Raw genomic sequence first — 25,883 nt, forward strand, 5'->3', positions numbered from 1 at the left:
TAAAAGGGGGAAATAGAGGAATTATGACTCACTTTGATCCATAATATACATTGTGTTTTTTTGTATTTTTTTTTACATCAGATAAAATTCAATGCACTGATACCAAAATGATTTGGGTATTCAGTTTGGTATATCAAATATGTCACTATTACTAAATAATGTGACCCTGATAGAAAGTGATTATTTTAATCCATAATTTAAATAATTACATCATATTAATGTCCCATGAATCTCACTATTAACTCTTCATATTAATGAAAATGTTTGTTTGAAAAACATTCACAGAACTCAGATAAATCAAAATATTGTTTCAGTTTGGAACCAGAACTGATTTCAGTAGAGTTACTGCTAATCTGAAACATTTTGTTTTCCCACATTTTGATTCTGGCATCTAAACTTTTGCCTTTTTGCTGATCTCAGTGACTATTTGATGGCTATTGGTCCAGACAACCATAAACAGTAAGAACACAAGCTTCACCATACTGTCGAAATCTGAAAACTATGGAGTCTGAAAAGCCTCAAAGGCGAGAAAAGTAAAAAGAGAAGATTTAGTGACAACCACATGCAGATGTCTTCAATAGAGACACATACTGCGGGCGGAGCGTTTAACTTTCTCACAATCACCAAAAGTTTACTCGGTGTTCTTTATATAATAGCCTCAACATCCTCAGATCTGAAGACACATTTGATTTTTTTTTTTTTTTACATCACAAACAATAATTAACCCGTCATTCATTTATGAGCTTAACATGCTGCCAAAAGCAGCGGGGAAAAAAACTGTTTGTGAACTCAAAATCAAATCACAGCGTTCTTTCACAAAACTTAATCCGGTGATGACAGGAAACAAAACCTCAGAAATAATTTGAAACATGTCTCTTCTGGTCTTTACATGCGTCAATGTGACAGAAAGTCGAATATAAAGAGGGACTGGTTGCACAGACCTAACCTCCTAATGAAAGGTTTGAACTCAGGTCAGATTTTGATCTTATCTTGTTGAAACTGGACGTTTGTCTGATTGCGTTGCCTTTGTATTGACTTGCTTTGGTATCAAGATCAAATTCCAAGCTGCTTACCCATCCCAGTCCTTATCGTCCCCCTCAGCCCCTCCAAACCCCCTCCAGTGTTTAAGTGTGTCGGAGGCTGATAGCATTGACTTCAGGAATCACTCCATCTCATTCAGCGGTTCCCACACACTCACCACAAAAGAATAAAAAAACACACTCTTTACACGAACCACAAAGGAAAAAAATAGATTTCACTCACACCACACAAAGAAAAAAAAAAGTCACCTCCCACCCAACTCCTCTGGTTGTGCCAAACAATCCAGAGCTCCACTGCGGGCCCCCTCTCCCTGGCACTCGGCTTTCTCGTCTGCACTGCAGTCTTGCTCTCAAACTTTCTTTTGTTCCCAAACACATCTTAGAAGAAGATATTCGATCGCCGGCGGAAATACATTTGAGCTCAAAAATGTTGGGAGTTTACGCAGTTTTTGTGAGCGGGAATAAAAAAGGAGAAAAGTGGGAAAGTGCGATAAGTGGAAATGTTCGAATGTTCAGACTAAACAGGCTCCCAGTTCATTTCTGGAACAAAGAGCGAATACGTGAAACATTGCATGAACTCACTGGTTCTGTTTGTACGGGCATGTGTGACAGCAGTGACCTGCAAGACAAACATCTGCACACATCGCTCCAGCTCCACAAAGCTGCCACCAGTGACGTCTTCAGAACACTTTCCCACATAATTTTGTAATTTTTCAAAGGTTTAACTAGTGAAGACTGTATGCTAGCATACTTTTTCACATTTTGTTTTGGATAACCAAATTTATTTTGATATTTTGTTCAGGAGGAAAACTGTTTAAAAGCTGCAAAAGACTAGAAACTCCGGTGGACGTTCACCTTCCAGTAGGGAAAAAAGCCATACACTCATATTCAATACATTCTCATTGAGTCAGAATAGAAGTACCTTTTGAAAATAACAACCTTTAAGCATGTATTAAACATTCTCTTCAATAAAAACACACTTCCATATTTAAAAACAGTTTTCTTTTGGTCTGATGTGATATTCTAATTTTAAATGTCATGTTTTCATTGGCTGTAAGTGGAAAATCAGAATTAACAGAATAAAGACTTTCAAACATTAATCTGTGTGAAATTAATCTATATGAAGTGTTTCACTTAGTGATAAAGTTTCTAAATTAATAGATGTTTCAATAACTTTCTAACTTATTGAATGGGTCTGAATAGCCATTGCTCCAGTGAAAGGGCTTCGATCAAAGCATATTCATGTGTTAGAATGGCCTACAGATTTAAATACAAATGAATTTGTTCAGTTTGGAATATGGTTTAGTATTTTTGTCAGTTTCAGGAGATATTTTTTATCTTAAGCTACATTCCTCTGAGTGAGTTTTGAGGCTGAGACTCACATTTAAAAGATCTTTTACAACCATGAACAAATTTCATATGGTGATTATTTATTTATTTGTCCTTTTTGAGCCTGATTTGCATTATGTTGCCTGGTCTCAGCTCTGATCTGGCAACTTTCCCCAGGCGCTTTAAAGCTGAAACTTTTCACACTCAGAAAACAGGGAAATATTTCAGGCTCTTGCTGTTTTTCCTGCAGTGAATATTACAGTCAGTAGAAACATTTGCTTTGTTTCTTTTTCCTTTTTTCATAATTATGCCTTTCACAGCGATGCGACATTGCCTCCTATAAGAACGTAGTAAAGGCACACATTCTGAAAATTAAAAGTGGGTAAAACTGCAGACAGAAGGAATGCATTCAGACACTGGAGCGACACATCAGTTAGAATCACGTATCTCTGCTGTCTAGTTTGTTTCATCTCCTTCAGTCGCTGGAAATCATTTTTATTTCTTCACGTCAAAGATAACCCAGCTCTTAATGAAGAGTAATGCAGGAATGCTCATAATGTGATGTGAGTCTGTAATTTGCATGTATGGTATGTAGGTATTTGGGGCCGAGAACCAGAATTATGGTCATAATTTCAGAGCGCTGTCACAGGAGATATTTTAGTTTTTGTGCTGAGAATCTGATGCCTTCATGAACGGTTGGGAATTTCAAACACTCACTCCTGTTCATGCAACGTCTCTTCTTCTGCATTCATTATGTTTTACGTATTTCCCTGATTTTTTTTTTCTGTTTTAATTTAAGCTGCAACACTTGCTAATTTGCAAGTGTTGCAAATTAGCATAATATTTGCATTGACACATTAAATTATGAATATGCAACATTGATCTTCACTTTTCTGCTGTTAGGATATGTTGCATGTTGCCAGATCTTGTGACAGAAATAAGGAAGAAAAGTGATGGCAGTGAGCCCAAAAGAAGTGAGTTTGGAAAACAACAAAAAAGTATCTCCTACGAGAATAAAATCTGGTTTTCAAAATTATTTTCAAATAAAACTAGAAAGTTTTATTTTGGCCTTTACGTATTTCAATAAACCAGTTTTAAACTAGAGACTGATATTTTTGTAAATAATTCAAACTCAGTCAGATTGGATGGTGAGAATCTCAAGTAAATTTTAATTTCTGCCACATATTTCTGTAAAATTTCGGTTTTTACTTTTCTAGTTTTTGTCCTGCTGGAAACCATTTGCACTCCTCTAACAGGTTTTCCTCCAGGATTTACTGATATTTAACGCCACTCATCTTCCCATCATTCCTGAGCAGCTTTTCCGTCTCTGCTGAAGAAAGGCAACCCCACAGCATGATGCTGCCAACACCATGTTTCAATATAGGGAAGGTGTGAACAAGGTTAGTTTGAATAGTAAACTGCACTGATTGAATTGAAATGACTATTTTATTGTAAAGTACCTTGAGACGACATTTGTTGTCAATTGATGCTACTTAAGTAAACTGAATTGAATTGATTACACAAAAAACATGACTATTATAATCTGCCCATTTTAATTTTTCCACATTTACTGCTTGCCATACGTCATTTGTGCAAAACATCAAACTGGTTCTTTTTGTCTTTTGGAAGATATCTATTTTTTGGTATCTGAAAATGACTTTTATATTTGTTGCAGGCTGAACAAAAGAGAAGTTAGAAGAAGTGGAATTTTCTGTTTGGAAAAATCAACATTTTCAATTTATATTAGCAGAAGAAATAAAGTAGACAATGTTCCAGTGAAAAAGTTGACAATACTTTGGTGGTTAAAACAATAAATCTGAGTTTATTTTTATTTCAATGCTGGACAAAATCATCATTAACAATGTTGTGTGTTAATGATCAGTTATTTTTTAACTCTGGGTTTATGTGAATCATTCTCAGGGTAAATTCTAATGTCATAATGTATATTCATTAAAAACTAAATTTCTGTCTGACTAGATTTATGGAGTTTATGGACTGTTTTTAGATGACAGGTTGAACAGCGCTTCTGGATTTTGTTTTATCACCTGAAACCGTTTTAAACCTCCTCCCTGACCTGTTAGCTGGGACCTTTAGACCTCATGATGTTGCCTGTTCACTCATTTTCTCCAGCACACCTCTGAGGCGTTCACAGAACACCTGCATTCATGACACCTGGCGCTTTTCAGATTACTATTTGTAAAAGATAATAAACAGAGAAAATGAAGATGTGTCGCTTTCCTTACACTTGACTATTGGTGCACTAGTGTGTGTTGGTCTATCACTTAAAATCACAACAACTATAAGCTTTGTGGTTGTAATGAAGCACAGTGTGGAAACGTTCAAACCCAATGATTAGATTCGTAATTCACTGCATGTCTGTTACGATTTTAAACAAAAACCTGAGTGGACAGTTGCTTTTGGTGCTTAACTAAACACTCCATCAGCTCTACACACAACTGTGTGAAAGTTCAATCAAGCCATCCCAGACAACCACCAGTTGTCACAACAAGTGCAATCATTTTCTTAATTTGTATTTATGTTGTTCTCATCCTATTATGCAGGTTTTTAACCTGCGCTTGTATTTTTTTCAACATTCCCTAGGACTCTTCTGGCATTTATTGAGCAGTTATTTGAAAAACGGAGGAAGGAGGCTGACATGCAGCAAGTGGATCAGGCCAGGAGTCAAACTCAGGACCGCTGCACTGAGTGAGCCGCAGTAAGAGGCGCTCCTCTTCTGCGCCATCATAACTTATATCCCAAATGAGAAATGCATTTGTGAAGATTTTTCTTTGATATTATGTCTGCTGTGGTGGACTGACAGGAAGTCACAGTAAGAGAGAGAGAGATAAGAAAAAGTTGCAGACCAGATGAAAACAGTGAATGTTGCAGTTTTTGTGGTATGCACCTATCCTTCCTGCATCCGCTGGGGGAATTTTTATCCTGTGTTCTTATCTCTGTTTGGGCTTCCTGTCTCTCCACATTGTCCTGGGATTAAATGAAGGAAAATGATCAAGCACCCAACTTGGGACTAAATATAACAGGTCAAACTGACTTGTTCTTAGCTGGAACTACAATTCCTACCAGGAACTGTTAAAATTGTGACGTTACTTCGGAAACCAGCGGATTACTCATCTGGATCTGATGAGCCACAGTACTGTAAATTATTCCCCAAAGAAGTTCCTGCTTGCACAGAAAATGATTGGCAGCCTGGCTAAAATAATCTAAAATGCTTCAACATGGAGACTAACCAAAATAACAAAGATTAAGCCAATGGCTACTACTGTGCTGCAACTCCATGTGAAGCCAAACTATCAGTAAGAAGTCCCAGTAAAGAAATATGAGCTGTGCTGAATAGAAGAAGAGAAAAAAGTTTTATGGTCTGTTAGTGGGAAAACTCAGGAGTTTGTTTTAAGAAAAGCTTCAATATGACAAAGTATTTGTTCCACTGACAGATTATTTCACCTGTAATGTGAGCAAAATGCTTTAAGCAAATTAGTCTGCCAGTTTTCTTGCTGAAGCTCCTCTGTCTTGCTGAAAAGTTTCTTTTAAGTTAGTTTTGTCTTACTTCAAGTATGATAAGACATTTTCTCTAAAAACAAGACTAAACATATTTAGTAACACATTTTAAAACCAGCCCTGATATACCTACGATTTTTTATTGTCTCTCTGTGTGTGTGTGTGTGTGTGTGTGTGTGTGTGTGTGTGTGTGTGTGTGTGTGTGTGTGTGTGTGTGTGTGTGTGTGTGTGTGTGTGTGTGTGTGTGTGTGTGGACTCTCGGTTCTGAAAATTGGCCGATAATTTAAAAATCTTGCCGTCTAACCAGGCATTATTAACCTAGAATATCCAATTTGATTTTTAACATTTACGTAACACCTAAAAAGTTGTTCAAAAGAAAGAATTGTTTTTTGATTCGTTAGCCATCCATAGGTAACTAATGTGATTTTTTTTATCATGACTTTCCATAATGCGTCATTACTTTATCTCCAAACCTTCTTTTACTTTCCTGTATTTCCGTTTCTTTTTTTACTTTCTGTTCCTGAGAACTGAATATAAAGCTAATAGCAAAGCCAGCAAAGTAAGATTTACTTTGGGTCAAACAAGCCCTTGACATAAAGATGAAAGAGTCACATAGTTCTTCGGCAGTGTTGTGAGAATGCTAGCGTGAGACAGAGAGAGTTAAAGAAAGGCTGAAAATGACAGGGGCCATGATGAGAAAGACAAGACAACAGGACAGAAGAGAAGAGACACGAAAACAAGTGCTGGGCTCAGGAACAGAGGCGTTGTGTTTGGTGGGAAAGGTCGTATATTGTTCTGTGGTGCTGCGCTGCATTAATTACAGGATGAGAAATGATAAGCTCTGCCGATGCGCTATGTATAGTCAGACAGAGAGACAGACAGACAGACAGATAGCTGTGAGAGCATCCGGATGCAAACTCAGAGTTTTCACCATAAAAAGCTTCTATCTGGGAGATTTTATGTCTTTGTTTTAAGCGTTTGTAGCTGAAGCGTTGATTAGAGACTGTAAGCAACAACCAAATTCTTGACTTTCCTCTCTTTAGGGTGTTTTAAATCGCCGTCTCAGACATGAAGTCAGCTTGTGGATGGGGAGACCTTCATAAATTACACAGATACGGAGCCAGAAGCAGACGTCGCCATAAGATGTTATTTATTTACCAAAATACCAGACATAAATATGTCAGATTTGAGCTGTTTTGTGATTTTGTTGTGACAATCTAAAATGTTGCTATGCTTGTTGGGAAGAAAAGGGAGAAGAAGCACATCAGTACGATAAACACCAACTCAGTAAAACATTAACTAAATGTAAAAACTGGATTTTATGCTTGCGAAAGATTATTGGCCAAACCTGATAACTTGCAGTGCTTCAAACCAGTCGTGTTTTGTTGTTGTTGTTTTTAAATAGAGAAAATAGGAACATTTGCGAAACTATTCATCAGAACAGCTCACAAAAAAAAATCTCAGTTTAAAGAAGACCTAAAAACCAGCAGCCTTCACCCTGCAGCACAGTAACAACTTGGCTAGCATGATCATTCAGTGCAAACTGAATCTACAGGGAAAAGGAAATCAGTTAACGTTTAGTTTGAGTCACAGAAGTCAAAACTGTGATCAACGCAGCTTGGACTTGATGGTAAACTTCATGATCCTGAACAATCCTTTTATCTCCATGGCAACCATTCATCAATGTGAAACTCCTGGGTGGACCTAGCTCCTCCTCTAAGCTGCAGTGTCTGATCTGCTGGCTCCTTCAGACTAGCCAGCAGCAATAAGCAAACACCTGGTGTAACTGCACATCATAGGAGCTGCTCCTCACGGTCAAGGTAGCAATTTTATCACAACTAAAAGGAACATAGTTACTTGATTATGCTACAAAATGACACTATGTGCCTGGAAAATACATAAAGCTGAAAAAGTAAAAATAATGTGAGGTGTAGAGATCAGTGTTGCAACAACCTGTTCTGTATGGGTGGTCGAACATACTCTACAGCCAGGATGATGCATAGATCTTCACTATTCACAGACTCCAAATTACTTGCAAAAAATGGCATATTTACAGATTATTTTCATAGACAATATACAGTATCTGCAATATTTGAACAAAAATGCAGCTTGGGAAACTGAAAAGCCTCACGATGCTTTTTCACAAACCAGAAAGCAAATGACAAAGGAGCCAATCCAGGAGCAACATGTGTTTTCCTTGCCAGTGACTGAACCCCAAAAGCAGCGATGATGTAGACGACACAACCAGCAGCAGCCAGCCTTGTCTGGAGGATGCAAACTTATTTACACTATTGTAAAAACGTAAACATGTCAGAACATGAAAAGTGTATTTGACACACATGAACACACAGGTCACCTATATGTGCTATTTTCATGTCGTGCTGGTTTTATTTAAATTTAATGGCTTTTAATGCAGAGAAATCTTCAGCAGTGTTTTGACAGCGTTATGTTCCATATGTAACTCACTGCTAACTGAATGCAAATATCTCTTCAAACCCCAAGTTCAAAGGAGAACGTTCTTTATTTTTTCTATCACACCCAAACAGTTGCTGACCATAAAACCTCACAAAAACACATAAAGAAATATTTAGTAATATTATGGAACAGATTAGAGAAAAATAGCCTAATTTCTTTCTTTGGCATGTCTTTTTCTGGGTTGTACACGCTTTGAAAACGGGAATGCAACATTTGACTTCAGTCCACTAATTATATCAAAGAGAGCAGAAAAACTTTTATTGAAACAGAAATGGAAAATAACAAGGGCTGTTCATGCAATGTCAACAAAATGCAGCTTTAAATGGTAAAAAACTTACCACTTTCAGAATAAAGTCATTTTATGTAGCTTGTTGCCCCAAATTGTTGTAAAAAAAAAAAAAAAGGCCAAAATGACTGACACAAGTTCTTTCTAATTCATACTTAATTGTATTTTGTGTTATTTTTAGAAAGTCTCTTAGGCAACTCAGAACAAACTGAATCCCAGTAATTTTAGGTTAAGGCTCTGATTTTACTTTACGCATTTTTCCAAAAATAGTAGTTTAAGTTCACAAATATGGTTTATGTTTTTTTTTCTAAAGATTAACCACTTGAGACTTCCATCAGATCCATCACAATGTTACCATTCATTGGTTTTAAGTCATTGATAGATTTATCCTTAATAAACAATAGACATCATTTACTTCCTGCAGGATAAATCCAGCAGAATGAAGTCAAGATGTTTATTCTCATAAACCTCCCTTCAAATTGAAATAAATGATATGAAGTGTAAAGTATCTTGAGTTTTCAATGTCTGCAGAAGAATAAATGTAAAAGTACAAAACTCATGGATCTTTCAAACCAATAAATGTGTTAAAAATGTGTTTATATCTAAAAAAATAGCTTTGTGGAGACTTTACTAAAAGGTAAAGGAAAGTCACATTTAGTCTTATTAAGATGATTGATTTTATCACTTCTGGTTATAAAAAAGAAAATAATTTCTGATTATATCTACATGTTTACTAATTGTTCACAGTAGTTTACAATGTCCAGTATCCAAGACAAAGTGCTGATATGATCTACTTCTTTAGCATATGTGTGTGTGTGTGTGGGTGTGTGTGTGTGCGTGTGTGTGAGTGTGTGGGGGGGATAAAGGTGGGGGATTCCCGGTGACCCATGTTAACGGTGTGTATGTGTGTGTCTCCCATCCATCATCACACACATTTCCCTCCTTCAGCGTGTTCGAAAATAGAAAGTTGTGTGAACATGACCTCTCCCACACATAAACACACTGCACACACACACACACACGCCAACACGCACATTACGATGCCATTGTGTCCCGGCTTGCCGTCCAGAATGTTGGTGTGTGTGATTGTTTGTGTTTGTAAGATGGAGATCTCTGTGTGTGCTGGGGTGTGTGTGTACGTGTGTGTGTTATCTGAAGACGTAAGAAAAAATGCGCCCGTCGCCATGTCTTCTCTCCTTCATTCGATGTCTCTCTCTATTTTCTTTCTCGCCACAAAGTCTGCAGCCGCAGCCAAATTTCCTCTGTGGCGAAGGTGTGGTGCTACGGCACTGTCTCACACACACATTCCACTTGTTAAGTTACGGAAACGGCTGGAAAGAGACATTCATGAAGCCTGATATAATGACAGAAAAAAAGAAGCTCCTAATGAAGTCAGGTTATCCAATTCTTTCTCTTGCAGAAAAACAATATTACTAACTCAATTGTTCTTTTGTCAAAAGTGAAATTCAGAGCAGAAATTGTTGAATTTTGTGACAGTTTGCAACATTCTGTGGACTGATGAGACAAAAGTAAAAGTTTCACAAAGAATAACTTTGTTACCAAACACAACATTTCAGAATAAAATACTTTTTTGGACCTGTAAACATGGTGGTGATAGTGTGATGACTTGGTTCTAGTTTGCTGTGCTTGATGGAGTTCTTGAAGTGGCCTAGTTAAAGTCTAAATTGGAATACAATTGTGATGCTGTGTCATGACTTTATATTCACAATTTACTCTACAAAAAATATGTCAATGTGGCAGAATGTGAATTATTCTGCCAGAAACGGTTCATCAAAAACTCTTCCACTGAGATGTAAAAGACTAATTAATCCCCAGTTATGCCTGATGATACAAGAGGCACAACTAGTTATTAGGTTTAGGGGGCATTTACTTTTTCACATTGGCAAGTTGGGTAGTGTAGCTGTTTTCTCGTGATAACAATGAAACAAATGCTACATTTTTCAAGTACTCAAGTTCTCTTAATATAACATTTGTTTGATGATTTGAAACATAAAGAAGAATGAGTCTGTAAATGTAAATGTTCATTTTTACTCTGGTTGAGAACTGAAAATATGTGGCTTGCAGGAAATGAGACAAGAATGAGAAACACAAAGAGAAGCCAAAGGTTTGATACTGAAGTTGTCACACCTAAACAGTTACAGTAACTCTCAACATAGATTCTTATGGTACACACACACAACCACGCCCGCCCACGCACACATACACACACACACACACAATGACAGTGAGCCTGAGACAACAGTGGTACGTGGGAGTAGTTCCTGGTTGGTCGAGCAGGAGGTTCTGAGACGCCACAGGAGCCTCCCATGGAGCTGGGCGTGGGGAGGGAAGTGTGTGCGCGTGTGTCTGTGTGTGTAGAGGTTATTATATTGTTGCACTAGAGGGTGGTTGTAATCGTTTTATGAAGCTCAACAAAGATAATGGTTGAAGTTGAGTTGAGTCTTTCTTTTCAAATTTCTGTTGTAAAGAGAAAATCCTCATTTCAGCGCAGAGTTCGTTTTTTTTCCGTGAAACGTTTAATATTTTCATGAATAACAAAATGCGTTGCAGAATGACAATCTGCAGCAACTTACCTGTGATTACAATTAAAAGTGCATTAATGGAAGCCGTGGATCCTGTTGGAGAACAAAATGTCCCAGGCGTCATGGCTGCCATGCCCCCCCACCGCCTCCAGGTCCCAGTTTTCCCAGTGAGTTGTTGTTAATCTCAGCCACTAATCGTTCTGGTTGGGACTGCGGCTGGCTGTGTGACCACTGTCCTACCCTCAAATACACACACACACACACCCAAGTGCAGAAACACACATCAGGCAGATTCACATACCATTACTAAAAGTGTCGTTGTGTTTTTGTCTGTCATTTGTTGGTGAGGTTAATTATAAATGCGACATATGCTTGTTTTATGCTACACAGTAGAGGATGTGTGTGTTGTTTCATGTGCGTGCGCGTGTGTATGTGTGTGTGAGATGCTCCAGTCTCAGTTGGGTAAAAACAATGGAACCTCTCTGATTACATCTCCCTGAACACCCCGACAGGGTGTGTGTGTGTGTGTGTGTGTGTGTGTGTGTGTGTGTAGTTCCAAGGGGGAGGAAAGGGTGGCCGTTAAGAAGGAAAAAGAGGGAGGCGAAGTTCTGAACTCCCCCTTCGCCGTCTCTCAGACAGACTCACTTCTTTCCCTCACAGCCGCCTGGCATCTCATTGGTTAAGGCCTCAGCTATATATTTATCTGATTGGTCAGGGCGGGGTATATATACACAGCGTGGGTCGGTTAAATCTGGCCACAAGTTTCAAAACTTTCAAACAAGGTAGAGAGACGGAGAGACGGAGAGTCGGACGGCCTCGCTGACTGAGAGAAATCAACTGCTGAACCGCAAAATCCAAACAAGAGCTGTTGTCTTTTTGGGAAGGAAAAAAAAAGGAAGTGGACAAAAGAGGCAGAGTCTCTGGATTTTTTTTTCTTCAGAGGGAATATCCTGCACCACAACTTTTGTTTTCCCTTTTCTCTCTCCTTTCCCTCTCCTCTCAGATCTCGATGCTTTATTTTAGGATTTGTGCACCAAATCCGTCAGATTCCTCATTTGATCCTTCGGTCATTTTCCATCTGAAACATTCAGAGTTTTCCAGCCAACATAAAGCAGAGATTTTCTGGACAGAACGTTAACCTGAGTGGGATGAATTTAACTGAGCCCAACCTGCCTAGAGAGGCCTCCCTGCATCCCAGTCAAATGCCCTTTGGAGGCCGCTGGACGTCGGAGACCCCGAGTCCCGCTTCCGACCCTGAGATGGATTTTGAAGAGAGCCTGTCAGCGGACTGCAGTTCTCCCGACGCCCCTGGAGAACCGAGGAGAGGCGAGCCCAGGATGGCTCTGACGGTCGGCTCCAGGGGACAGAGCCCCGACTTGACCCCGGTAGGGGGCCCGCTGGCTGGGGCAGGCGACGGGAAAGCCTCAGGGGCCGAGCAGAGGATCCGCAGGCCCATGAACGCCTTCATGGTTTGGGCCAAAGATGAGAGGAAGCGACTGGCCCTGCAGAACCCGGACCTGCACAACGCCGTGCTGAGCAAGATGCTGGGTAAGACGAGCAGCGGCCTCAGCTTTTAACAAGCAAAGCAATTATTATGTAAAACTCATAATTCATGGCTAAATTTACTAAATTAACCTTTTTCTGTGTGCTTAATCTGAAAAGGATTATATGAAAAATATTAAAGGTTAAAAGTTCAGACAACTAAAAAATCTTAAAAATGCATTAATCAGACATTTATTGACCTTCACTGGCTTTTGGTTTTCTTCAAGATCTGATAAAATGACAAAAATAAACCACATGAAACAGAAAAATGTGCCACAGGTGGTAGTTTTCAGTCAAACAGAAAATTAAAGAATGACAAGACTATCTCTATTAATGCATCAAAGCATATTCAAACCTAATCTTCAATTTTTAAGGATCTGATGCAAAGTGTGTGAATGCCTTTGCTTTTAACTGATGCATTTACAGGATGAAAATTGAGGGAGTTCTTAGTTTGGAAGCATTTAATGCAAGCAAAATAAAGTTAGATTTTTCGACTTTGACCTGATCTAGGTGTAATCAGCCAATTGAACAGTGAATTTCTAGTAAATATTACAGCTTTTTAAAGAGATATTTACATTAAATGCAATATTTTTCACTTTGTATTTGTAAGCTAAAAATGTGAGCTGAAAATAAAAAAATTCAACAATCTACAGAAAATATTGGCAAACCATTTATAAATCACTGAACTGCTGTCTGTTACTGTACTTATTTTAACTCTGCATACTGAAAAGTTAACTATGTCATTAATGAATGATAAAAAATATTTGTTTTAATACTTTTTAATTACAAGCAACAATAACTAATCTTATAGAATAAAAAGAACTGCTGATGTCACTGTGTTAGATATTTTAACTAATATTTTTTGATTCTTTATTTTATTGTATATTTTTCCAGCTGTAAGCTGAGCTTCAGATTAAAACGTGGGAGCTGCTCAGTGCAGACCCACTGTACAGCTGGAGTTCATCTGCAGCTTGAAATGTTCAGAGTCACTCAAATCCAAACCGCAAGTTTCTGGGAAAAAAGTTTGTTTTGCAGATCTGGAAGCAGCCAGAATTTACAACCACAAGACAAACTGTAAATATGTACACTTAATGCAGAGCATAAATACGTCGAGCTCAACCCCGAGGGCTAAACTTTCTTAATTAGACACAAATAAATATGAGGATGCCTTCCATCAAAACAAGTTGGGAATTTGTAGAAACTGAAAAGCTAAAAGATGTCAAGATAAGGAGATTTATAGAGGTCTGAATGTGGTTTAAAGGTGGTTAGGGGGCCAACTAATCCTGCTTTCATGGTCTTTGTTTACACTAGAAGTACAGTATTCGATATATTTTCATTGGCCATGTGTAAATAGCTATTAAAACGATATGCATGAATTAAAATGATTGTAGGTTTAGGTGTAAAAGGGGATTCGGGTTTCAGGACATGAGGGTAAAATGTGATTAGGATTTAGGATATCAGTTAGATTAAAAGTAATAAACAACTTTGTCCTTTAATGTAAATGTAATCGTTTCCGCTCTTTGTCCACATCTTCCAGGTCAGTCCTGGAAGGCCCTGAGTGCCACAGACAAGCGGCCGTTTGTGGAGGAAGCCGAGCGTCTCCGTGTGCAACACCTGCAGGATCACCCAAACTATAAGTACAGACCTCGACGCAAAAAGACCACCAAGAAGCTGAAGCGAGTGGAACCCGGGCTCCTGCTGCACAGCCTGGCCCAAGGTGGGGCCCCGGCTCTCGGTTTGGGCCCCGGCATTGGCCCTTTGGCTGCTGATGGCGTATCTGGTGCTGCTGCTTATGGCCACCCGGCCACCCACACTCCCCACCACCATCACCCCCACCAGCTGCTGCCGTCTCTGGGCCACTTTCGGGACCTTCCGGCCCCAGGGCACGCCGAACTGGAGAGCTATGGCCTGCCCACCCCGGAGATGTCGCCACTGGACGTCCTGGAAGACGGAGCCGGAGAGTCCGTGTTCTTCCCCCAACACATGCAAGACGAGGCGGGGATGGGAGGTTGGAGCGGTTATCACCGCCTTCACCATCACAACCCACATTACAGCCAGCAGCACTACAACAACAACCACAGTCACCACAACGCCATCGCCGTCAGCGCCAGCTTAAACATCGGGATGAATGCAAGTCTCAGTCCAAGCAGGACTTCCAGACTCGACTCTAGAATAAGTTCTGTTGAATCAAATATGACGTCAAGCATTAGCTCAGTTAGCGCTAAGCTACCTCCTAGTCATGCTTTCAGTCATCAGGTCCCCTTAAGGACTCCTGTGAAATGTCCTCCGCCTCTAGCCGATTCCTCGTCCCCTGTTTCCTATCCTCGCCCGTCCTTCAGCATCCCTGAGCCAATAAAATGCCAACAGACACCTCTGAGCACAGCGCCTGTCGGGTATCTCAACCAAATGTATGGAGGCACTGCGTCCAGCGCTACTCACTTCACTCCCTCTCATCTGGGACAGCTTTCCCCTCCTCCTGAAACTTCTTCCTCTTCCTGCTCTTCCTCCTGCATGCTCCCTGCATCCACCTTCGGTCGCTCTGCACACTCAGACCAGTCCAGCCTGGAGGCCGGCAGCCACATGGGCTCTTCCTCTGCTGAGTTTTGGTCTGAGGTGGACAGGCACGAATTTGACCAGTATGTCAACATGGGACGGAGTCGAGAAGAGCCCTATGGAGGGTGTGGAGGAGGGTCAAAGGTCCTGGGTGGGTGTAATGCCATTGGAGGCAGTAGCAGCAACAGCATTGTTAGCACTATTATTAACAGGGACGTCAGCAGTATTATGAGTGGCGCTGGTGGCTGTGATGATGGAAGCAGCCCTCTGATATCTGCTCTCTCTGACGCCAGCAGTGCCGTTTATTACAGCGCCTGTATAACTGGATAAATACAGAATCTCATCTCACACAGTCTTCAATGCATCTGCAAAGAAAATTTAATATCAAAACTTTATTGAAGTCAGTGTCGAGTCATCGCCTACTCTAAAACTGCTTGAGTTTGTTTTTAAATGTGAAACAAATGTTGAACTTTATTCTGGGCCCTTTGCCAAATCTTGGATTATTAATTACATAATTTGCATTGTAAAAAGATCAGACAAGAAAAACAAAACGTGACATGTTCCTGAAATATCTAATCAAACACTAAAAGACTTCATATTTCCAACAAACATTTTACTTTTTTTCTTTCTCTCGTGTTTTCAGCAGATTAATTTTGGGTAATCAACAAATCTGATCAGTCAGTGGTGCTGCATATTGTTATTAGACTCACTAATGATCAAAATCTGTTGTTCTCTCTATGTCGTTGTGCTTTTCATCAAAATGTACTTTTAAAATTACTATAATAGCTAAAAGTAAACATCCACTGACAAAAACAGCTTAACATCCAGAAGTAATGGCTTTACTTGGATGTAAGATGGTCCACACTAGTGAAAGGAATTGCAAGAACCAGTCACCTCTAAGGGCATTAAGTACCTGAAGTAGAACGATAACGTCCCAAACGGTATTCGGAGCATCCAACAGTCCGTTAAAATTTTGGTGCCATCTCCGTGCTGTAAGCTGATACTATTAATCGTTTTATGACAGATTCTATGAAATCTAGAATATTTTCAGTTATCTGTAACTTTAAATTTAAATGTCAGAAACTTTCAGGATCAGTCATGAAAGGGAATGAAAATGAACTCAGTGGGCTGGGGGTTGATTCCTGTCTCAGAAAGCCTGGCCGCTAACCCAGAACAGACCGCTGATGTCTCCCACAAACGTTTAGCATGTTTTACAAGTCAGGGTGGGTTTTCTTTCTCGATGTCATACATCCCGTTCCCTTCTGCAGCTCAGTTCATCCTAGGGTCTTGTGTCAAATGGCAAATATAATATTTTGAGATATAAGACATGTCTTTGTCTACCGGCAGGCAGATATCCTCTGATGCTGATTTCAAGTCTTGCTTTATCTTACCACAAATCCTCTGATTTACCAAACAGATCGTTTATTAAAACAAAACAGTTTTTCCACGTTAGGTCTGCAGATGACAGAAGCTCAGGTTCTAAAATACTTCTGGAACACATCAGAGAAAATGTCTTCAACAAAAAGTCATTGTCACTTCCTCTAATTTGTCAAGAGTCTACTTTGAATTCTTGCAACCGGATACGGGCATACATTAAGATTTTTTATGATTGTTTATTGTATTTTTCTTTTGGAAACTATAGGTTTCATGTAGTCATACTGTGTATATTGATTCAGTGCTTTTTGTGAAAGAGAGATTTAGACTATGAAATGTTCTCTTTGCACTGCATTTAATGTATTAGCTGTATAGAAGGTATAATACTTTTTCAAGATGAAATATCTATTGTTTGAAATATGTTTTTGTACAGAAATGATCTTATTTTTCTGAAAGGAAGGTTTTGGAATGATATTTACCAGCTTTCTTGCTGGAAGTAAGACCAACACGTTGTTTTTATATTTGTGTAGTAATTATGGTGCTAGCTAGCCTGGCTTGGCTAACGGATGAAAACTGGAGAAATGGCTGCACACACCTGTTATAAAATCCTAAAGTTTACCCTTCAATATATACTAAACACTCATCCAAATACCAACCAAGTATTGTTGTTGCAATTTGTTGTTTTGTTTTTGGAAATCAGGTTTTGCAAAAGTGCCTCTATTTAGCTAGGCTAACGATCCGCAACACTTTGATACAAAGGTAAAGCATGTTGAACTTTTTTTTTTAGCAGTTTTTGGCTTAAATGTAATTGAATAACTTTACAATTATTGGCATTACTTGAAAGAAAAGGTTAAAATATATTTATTGATTGCATATCTACAGCATTCTCTCTGTCCTGTAGTGGCTTTGTGTACAGGGAAAGAAAAACAAGAAGTCTCTTGAAAGATGGAGCCTGCATCTGTTCTGCATTAGTCTGCTTGTTTCTTGTTTCTTGATGTACATGAAACAGTGGAACAAAATCAAGTATCTCTTACGGAGCCACCAGTTACATTTGCCATGCCATTTCTGAGGTTTAAGACTTCTTTCAACTTTTCTTCAGCGAGATGCTTACTGAGAAGCAGGAGTTCAAGTGAACTAGTAAAAAATAAGTTTCTACATCTGCATTTGACATTCTTCTCTGTTGACACCAAGCACTCTTTTTTTCCGTTTTAATTTACTGTGACACAAAAAGACTTCAGAGAGAGACAGGCGTTTTTTTTGGAATCGTGCAATAACTTTGGGCCTTTTGGTAATAATTATCTAAGAGAATAAAGAAAACACCCAGGATTTTGGGATTAAATCAAAGGATATTTTTCTCAGCAGTCATATAACAAATTAAAACCAGTATTTTCCCAGAAGTGTCACTGGGATGCTTCTAAATCTGCCTGACAAGAATAATTTTTAAATTTTCTACAAAGAAAAAAGGTTTTCTTTATGTGTTTAAAAACGGTGTGTTGGCTGTAAATGGATCTGTTCTGTTGTATACAATAATTGTACCAAATAAACACCTTTAAGAATTTACTTTAGTTTCCGACTCTCTGTAGTAATAAAACAAAAACCCTTTTGTTTTTTATGTTCAAGTCAAACTCAAGTAAAAGCAGGATGGCCTTCAAGAGGACATAAAAGGATTAATTTTTATTGCAGATCAATAAATGTCTGAAGTGTGTGTTCTGTCAATAGAAGACATAAAACACCAGCAGAAACATCTGAATCCGCGGCTAAAAAGCACAAAACATATTGAACCTAACAGGTTTATGCATTTTCATAATCAATACATTTTAAACAAATGTATAACTTTTAAAGAGATATTAAACATAAGTTTCATTAGGGCCCCATTCCTGTTTTTAAAAATAGTTTTTTTAATGGCCTGACGTAATATTCCAATTTTGTTTACATTACTTTGTATGTGAGAAATCAAATAACAGGCAGGAAACAAGAGAGAAACCCTCAATAAGCAGGGAGAAACCACTGCTACAAAGGTTATAACCTTTCCCAGGCGTTATTTAATTTCATTTTTATTTTTTGTCATCATTTTAAATCATTATCATTGTTAAATTATCATTTCTGTTGTTAGAACTATTTCAAATGGATGTTGACCCAAATAATCCTAATATGAGCAGGGAAAAGAAAATGAGCATGGGGCTGTATTGTTAATGAATGGACATATTTTACACAGAATAGATTAAGGTGTTCTGATTTATGATGGAGAACAGGCAGAGCTGCTGAGTAAACAGATCTAGGGTGTGAAATATTGGAAAAGACTCAAAATAAACAAATAAAAGGAGTTTTTGAAAACTAACAAGATTCTCAACAAAATGATAGTTCATAATACTATGCATTGGGTCAGGCTGATACATTTTCTATAAAAGAAATCATATAATTCCAATAAGAATTAAGATAATAATTGCTTCTAGAGCTAATAATACTTTTCTAGCTTTTACATTTATGAAAACTTGCATCAATAATCATATAGTTGTTTAGTTAATACTTCTTAAAAACAATGACTAGAAAAGTGTCAGAAAAACGTTCTTGTTGATTTTTTTGTGGATATTCAAATACATTTTTTTTCCCCCATGAATAAAGCATTCAAGATGCTTAAAAGGCAATAAGCGTCTAACCTTCCCTTTATTTTCTGTCTGACCTTATTTTGTTTACTTTACGTTTCTAAATCCATTTCATTAAATCTCCGTTGGAGCAGAACAACGTTTGGACATGTCAACTGGTCTGTAAAAGATGACCAAACATTGTGTGGTTGGGACTTCAGGCGTGTTTTCCTACAGTGACTCGTGTACTTTCATCTCGGCGTGTGTGTGTGTGTGTGTGTGTGTGTGTGTGTGTGTTGCGTAGGTAGCTGACAGGAATGTTAGCAACCAGGAGGAAACTCATGTGGAAGTTTGGGATGTTCGGAAAGGGTGTGTGTCCCTCTTTATGTGTGGAAAGTGAAAAGGGGAAGAGGTGTATATTTTTGTGAGAACACCTCACCCGGCTGCTTGTTGCTCTGACTGGAAAAGAAAACAAGGCAAGATTCCTGCTCCTGCAGCTGGAAATTAAAAAACGTGAGATTCTGCCGCAGGCGTTTGAAATTCTCGTTCTCAAAGCCGATAGGCTGCGAGATTTAGATGTTGCCTTGTTTCAGCTCATGTTTCATTAACAGATCTCTGCAGATTGGATTACATGATGAAGAGCTAATTCCAAACTTTGACTGTGGAGTGACGGAGCAGGCAGGTCAGAGTCTTTCAGGGCCAACATTTGGAAAAATCCAACTGAAGCTTAAGTCTCTTATTTGAAGCTTTCTCCAGTAAAGTCACCTACATACATAACAGCATTGTTGTTCATGTCTCATGACGCTTTTCAGAAAGTTGAAACTTCAGTTTCGATGAATGGACCTCGCAGATCCAGGTGAAAGCTAACTATCCTTGCTCAGTTGTAAAGAACTGGAAGTTCACAGACAGGACAAAAACACAACTGTTTCCTCAAAGTCCAAAATCTGATCCCTCCATAGTTAGAATACACCTTCAGTGTCTCCTAAAGTTTAGGTCCATTACTGCGGGTAAACACCTCTACCCCTTTGCACCTGATAGTCCAGCATATTGCAACATTTGGTTGTTTTCTCACTGCACTGTCAAACTCAGCCAATCGAATTCAGCCTTGGCTGTAATTGGATTTATATACAGTTTATCTGGGAAGTATTCAAACCACTTCAATTTTTCCATATTTTGTTATATTACAGTCTTATTCCAAACTGAACTAACTTAATCTCTTTCCTCAAAATTCTGCACACAAATAAACCATTATGGCGACGTGGAGCAATGTTTTTAAGATTTTGCTAATTTATCAATGTTCAGAAATGTTTATGAATAAACAATATCACTCTGAAGCAAATAGAAAAGTAAAAATAAACCAGAAACAGGTAGATTCCTCCCTTTCAGTTGGGAATCAGAATGTGAGGAAAAGGATTTGTGAATCTGAGACAGTTTGAGTTGAAGCTCAAAGAAATGAAGAAAGAGAGAAATAAAGAAGGGGATTTTCCAGTCTTGTCTGCCCTGTGTTTTATTGGCCACATGTGGTCAAAAAGTTAGATCAGTCGCCACAACCACACACTGACACACTAAATGTGTATTTGCATCTCTGGTCATCCATGTGTGTGTGATTTTACACAATCTGATTAAAGATGACAGTTAGTTTATGCTGTAAATGTATTTGTGAGTTTGGGCTTCTTTGTGTACGTTTTCCTGTAACAGTCTTACATAAATCTTTGTGTAGCTGTTTTATGTAAAGGCATTTGCTGCATATGAGCGTATATGTCTGTTTGTATTTATTTGTAATGTTACATTTAATTAGCTAGTTTAGCAGTGACCCAAATTACAGGTTCTACGTCTCTGAGAGTCTGGTTGTTGTTTCTGTTGCGTTTTCTAAAGTTTGTGATTTAATAAAACATCCAGATGTTGACATTTAGGCTCAGGGTTTGATAACTGATTAGCAGTACAACTGACGTGCCTCTCCTTTTGTGTAAATTATCATCCACGGTTTATCAACTCATGAGTCTACTTTCACATATTTTATCAATGAAATATTAAAATATTGATAATAAAGTTGTGCTTTCCCTGAAAACCAAAGCATTTTTATGTCTTTACGGTGACTTCAGACTGATATTAAGATTATATTGGCTGCTGCAGTTTCCTGTCTTTCTGTTATGAGATATTTGTGACCACTTTGATTCTTCCAAATCTTATAATCTGTCCATTAATTCACATGCAACAGGAATTAATTACTGGCAAAGTTTTCAGTTAAAGTTCCTCATCTCAGCATTTAAAGAATTTAGTAGTTTCAGTTTACACCCTTTAAATTATTTGTTTGAAGTCGTGCACACTTAGAAAAGAACAAATAAATGCAGTTTTTTATATGTTGGATTTCTTGCAATAAGGTGAATTACACACATTGCAGTAAAGTTGGCATACAGACTTTTTACATTCATTGCATAAAGGCCAAATACATTTCTTAACTCTTGCTGAACCAGAAATTACAAGACTTGAGTTGACTGAGATGATGTAATGGTGAAGGTGGGGGTGCATGTGTGTGTGTGTGTGTGTGTGTGTGTGTGTGTGTGTGTGTGTGTGTGTGTGTGTGTGTGTGTGAGAAGGGGGTCTTTCCCTCTCTGCTGCAGGATGTCAGGCTCTGTCTTCTATTCCCCCCCTGCTTCCTGTTTCCTGTCTCTGCAGGAAGTGGCAATGTGTTCATATCCTCTGATAGGAGCTGTTAGGAAAGCGGATGGAGGAAAGGTTCGCTGAATTAAAAAGCTTGGCATTTCTGTGTTTCATACCTCTAAGGTCACACTTTAAAAGTAATAATGTGTTAATCAATTACAGCCCCCATTCAGGCCACAATAATTGACTTTTACAGTAAAAATAGGAAGAAGAGCAAGAAAACATGGAAGAAAAACATCAAAGGTGAAACGGCACCAGATTAACGTTCAAAACCAAAACGTTTCAACTTCACAAATGAAGTGAATTATTACATTTATTAATATAAATTTAATAATTTATATGGCTGGTCTGCATCTGCACCAGTACACAGGCTAATTAAACTTCAGTATTGTTTGTTTTTTTAAATCAGAAAGTATACAAGCTCTAAATGCATATGAATGACAACATGATGTTTAAGGTCTTTGGCCATTAAAAACATTGGTACCCTGATTATATGTGCATATATACTTATAATTTCTAATATCTAATGCCTCCATTTTATTCCCACTAATCTGTTTTGTTGATCCATTAGCTACGTTTCCATTGACAATATAATTGCGCAAGTTGGAATTATGAAAATACGGCAATAAAAAAAAACATCCTAGCTAAATGTTTTTGCGCTAGGAAGAGGTTGTTTTTCAGCTGTATCGAATTTAGTGTATTTCACAAAACTGCAATGGAAACATTTTTCTTCTCACGAGTCATGTGATCAACAATCGGATGTTACTACTGGCGGAAAAGACGAAGAAGATGACAGGAAGTAGTAGGAGGATGATGGCACTGCGTGTTTTATAATCATGTGAACAAACACATTCACATGTGATTCTTATTCTTATTGAATGGAGACAACACAAAAAACTGTTTTCTTTTCTTGCATTAGCCGAACATCGACAAAGTTTGTAGTGGAAATTGAGCGAGTGACATGTGAAGATGAGTTTCTGTAGGTAAATAAAAACCAACACTGGCTTGTTGGTTTATGTCCGACATGCCTGAGTTTTTTTTGGTGGACATATTGAAACGTTCCTGAACATCACAATTCACAAAAGACTGTATACTTCACACATACGTCACTGTGAATGTTTGACGCAGCTAAAGCCAAAGGCAGAGACATAATTTCTGATTATTTCATTACTTGCTGACTGTCTAGAGAAATGAACGTCTGTGTTCTACTTAAATAAAACAAGATGGACATCACAGCAAACGGACACACCCCGTCCTAATGCAGGAGCAACTTGTACATTTCTTGACCCGTCATTCCAAGACACAATCACATTACCAGGCGTCTGACTCCACTTTCAACCTCTAGATCAGGGTGGGCAACTCCAGGCCTGGAGGGCCGGTCTCCTGCAACTTTTAGATGTATCTTTACTTCAACACACCTGAGTCAAATAATGAAGTCATCAGCAGGACTCTGGAGAACCTGATTGCACTTAGGAGGCGATTCAGCTGTTGGATTCAAGCGTGTTGGACCAGAGAGACATCTAAGAGTTGCAGGACACCGGCCCTCGAGGACCAGGACTGCCCACCCTGCTCTAGATGCAGCTTTGCTTCAAAACTACAATAAAAAATAAAAATAAAAAAAACTGGGCCATTTGTTTGAATTTTTGGGAATTCTGGAAATTTGGGAACATTGTTAGATAAGACACTGTTTGCAGGTGACAAAATAGGCATTCAGGGACTTATGAAGAAAATAATGCCTGTTTGTTTTTCTCACTCATCTTTTTAACTTCTTTTTCTCCTGCTGTAGTCTATCCTTCCTTCTCCTCCCTGCTCTCGCCCTCCGTCTTCGGTGGGAGCCAAGGTGTGGGTGTTAAACCTCAGAGGTCTGCTGGTCTGGTGGCCTTGGCTTTGAAGGGCCTGTGGGTTGTGGGTTCAGATCCCGGGCAGGCCTAACCACTAACGTTCAGTGGTGGAACTCCTCAATCAGCGTGGAAATGGTCAAATCAGCCAATCACGGTGCCAGATTCTGAGTCAGCAGGAACCCAGCTCTTCTTATTCTGGGCTTCTGTCTAACAAATATATCCACAATTTTAGGCTTTTCTATTTGGTTTTCCTTCTTGACTTCATTTTTATGTTAGATTGAAATCTGAAATTAGATACAGATAGGAAAGAAACTGACAAATTTAATTTAAACGGCCACAAATTATCAGAAAAATATGAGACTGGAAATCCACCAGTTTCATTGTATGCGGGATTTCAGCAAACCGTCTTGGGTCCATAAATGTGCAGAAATATTAATAAAGACTTTTTTTTTAGAAGAATCTCAGAAAAAGCAGTTTTCCACTTTTCATTTCTACCTGTAAATGTATTCAGAGCATTTTAACTTTTCACATTTTGTCACATTGCAACAGAATCCATTTTACTGCGATTTTCACTAAAACACCAACACAAAGTGACAAGCAGTTGTGAAGTTGGAAAGGCGATCGTTCATGACTTTTATAAATTTCTAATATAGAAGCAAGAAAAGTATAGTATGCCAACCTGAAAGGTGGAGGCCACCTGTGTTAGTTTAAATGTAGAGGTTAGAGAGCATTAGTGAACAAATTGGCCCAGTCAAAGCATGAACCTAAAAGGAGATTCTCTCCACCCAGTCTGAGCTTTAGATATTTTTAAAAAAATAACTAAATAATAACTTCACAATCAGGATGTTTCATTGGTTTGTCACCAAACACATTGAATTTTGTGACTGTAATGTGAAAAAGTTCAAAAGGTGAGACGACCTTTTACACACAGTTATAGTGCAAACAGATTTCTTCATGATTTGCAACACAGAAACAAATCAAGAAATGAGGCACACTGTGATATTTTATCTATTTCCATCATTCTTACCAACTTTTTTAAATAGAAAAATACTTTTCTGGAAATTTATTTCAGCATTGTTCCATTTTCTTGCTCATTTTTCCTTTTATGCTCCACTGTGTGCAACATCTAAACAAGTTCCAAACTTTTATAAATAGAAAATGAAAAACATGTTGAATAAATGAAAAGGAGAAACACACACACACACAAAAAAAAAATCAGAGCAAACAAGAGGAGAAATGAGATCCAAATTTAAGATGACAGCCTGTGAGAGAAGATGAAGACATTTTTTTACGACTACAGACGCTCTGTGGTCCCATGTGTCTCCTTTTTAACCCATGAAAAAAGTACCCATGCTATTTGGGGATGACTGTCTCCAAAACTTTATAATTCAGTGTATTTATCTTTCTGGCTCCCCTGGTTTTCCTGAAACTGCATGGATGTCTAAACATAGGGTTTATGAGAGCAGCGCTGATGTGGAAATCTCCTGAAATTGAGTGGAATTTTAGCCCACTTTTATATATTTGTCTGTTGTTGGTTTTGTTCGTGGCATTGTCACTATAACAGGCACTGACGCCGCGTGGGAGAGTGTGTGTGTGTGTGTGCGTGTGTGTGTTTGCTTTAGTGACCCAGCATGACATTGTAGTGAGCATAACACAGGGCTGCAAGCAGACACAGGAGAAACAAGAGTGTGGGAAAATAAAAAAAAGACATGAAGGTGATGCTGAAAAAACAGAGAAATAAGAGTGACAGCAGTTACTTTGGCAACCAAATCTATTGAAGTGAAAAACGGAAATAATAAAAACAGCATGGGTGAAAAGACTGCAAAAAGAAAAAAAAGGAGAATATAAAAATTTTCTAAAAACCTCAAGCAAATACACACTGCTCCTGTTTCCATCTTAGCTCATGTTGTTCAACTACTGAGCTGCAAACTAGGCAACCATCTTGTCTGATATGACGAACAGGCAAAGACAGGATGCACAATATGCCTTAGCATGCAGCATTTTAAAGGGGCCAGTGGAGCGAGGGCAAGTTTATCAGTTCAAATGTGTCAATATCAGTGTTGTATAGTAACGAAGTAAAAATACTTCACTACTTTACTTAAGTATACTTTGGAGTACTTCATATTTTCCTCGAGTATGAA

General features: G+C 38.4%; 1 protein-coding gene across 1 annotated transcript; it reads left to right on the forward strand.

Moving 5' to 3' along the window:
* The first annotated feature begins 11,926 nt into the window (after window positions 1-11,926).
* sox18 (SRY-box transcription factor 18) lies at window positions 11,927-18,218 on the forward strand. Its single transcript, XM_028011522.1, has 2 exons — window positions 11,927-12,737; window positions 14,269-18,218. The coding sequence occupies exons 1-2, from the start codon at window positions 12,338-12,340 to the stop codon at window positions 15,612-15,614; spliced, it is 1,746 nt and encodes a 581-aa protein (XP_027867323.1). The 5' UTR covers window positions 11,927-12,337; the 3' UTR covers window positions 15,615-18,218.
* The last annotated feature ends 7,665 nt before the right edge of the window (window positions 18,219-25,883 follow it).

The sequence above is a fragment of the Xiphophorus couchianus genome, chromosome 24 (assembly GCF_001444195.1).
Source record: "Xiphophorus couchianus chromosome 24, X_couchianus-1.0, whole genome shotgun sequence".
In the NCBI taxonomy this organism is placed as follows: domain Eukaryota; kingdom Metazoa; phylum Chordata; class Actinopteri; order Cyprinodontiformes; family Poeciliidae; genus Xiphophorus; species Xiphophorus couchianus.

Bases quoted from the DNA above. Each gene is read 5' to 3' on its own strand.
- sox18 (XM_028011522.1), top strand. From the start codon at position 12,338: ATGAATTTAACTGAGCCCAACCTGCCTAGAGAGGCCTCCCTGCATCCC. The intron at 12,738-14,268 runs GTAAGACGAGCA...CACATCTTCCAG, and splicing joins CGTGCTGAGCAAGATGCTGG to GTCAGTCCTGGAAGGCCCTG.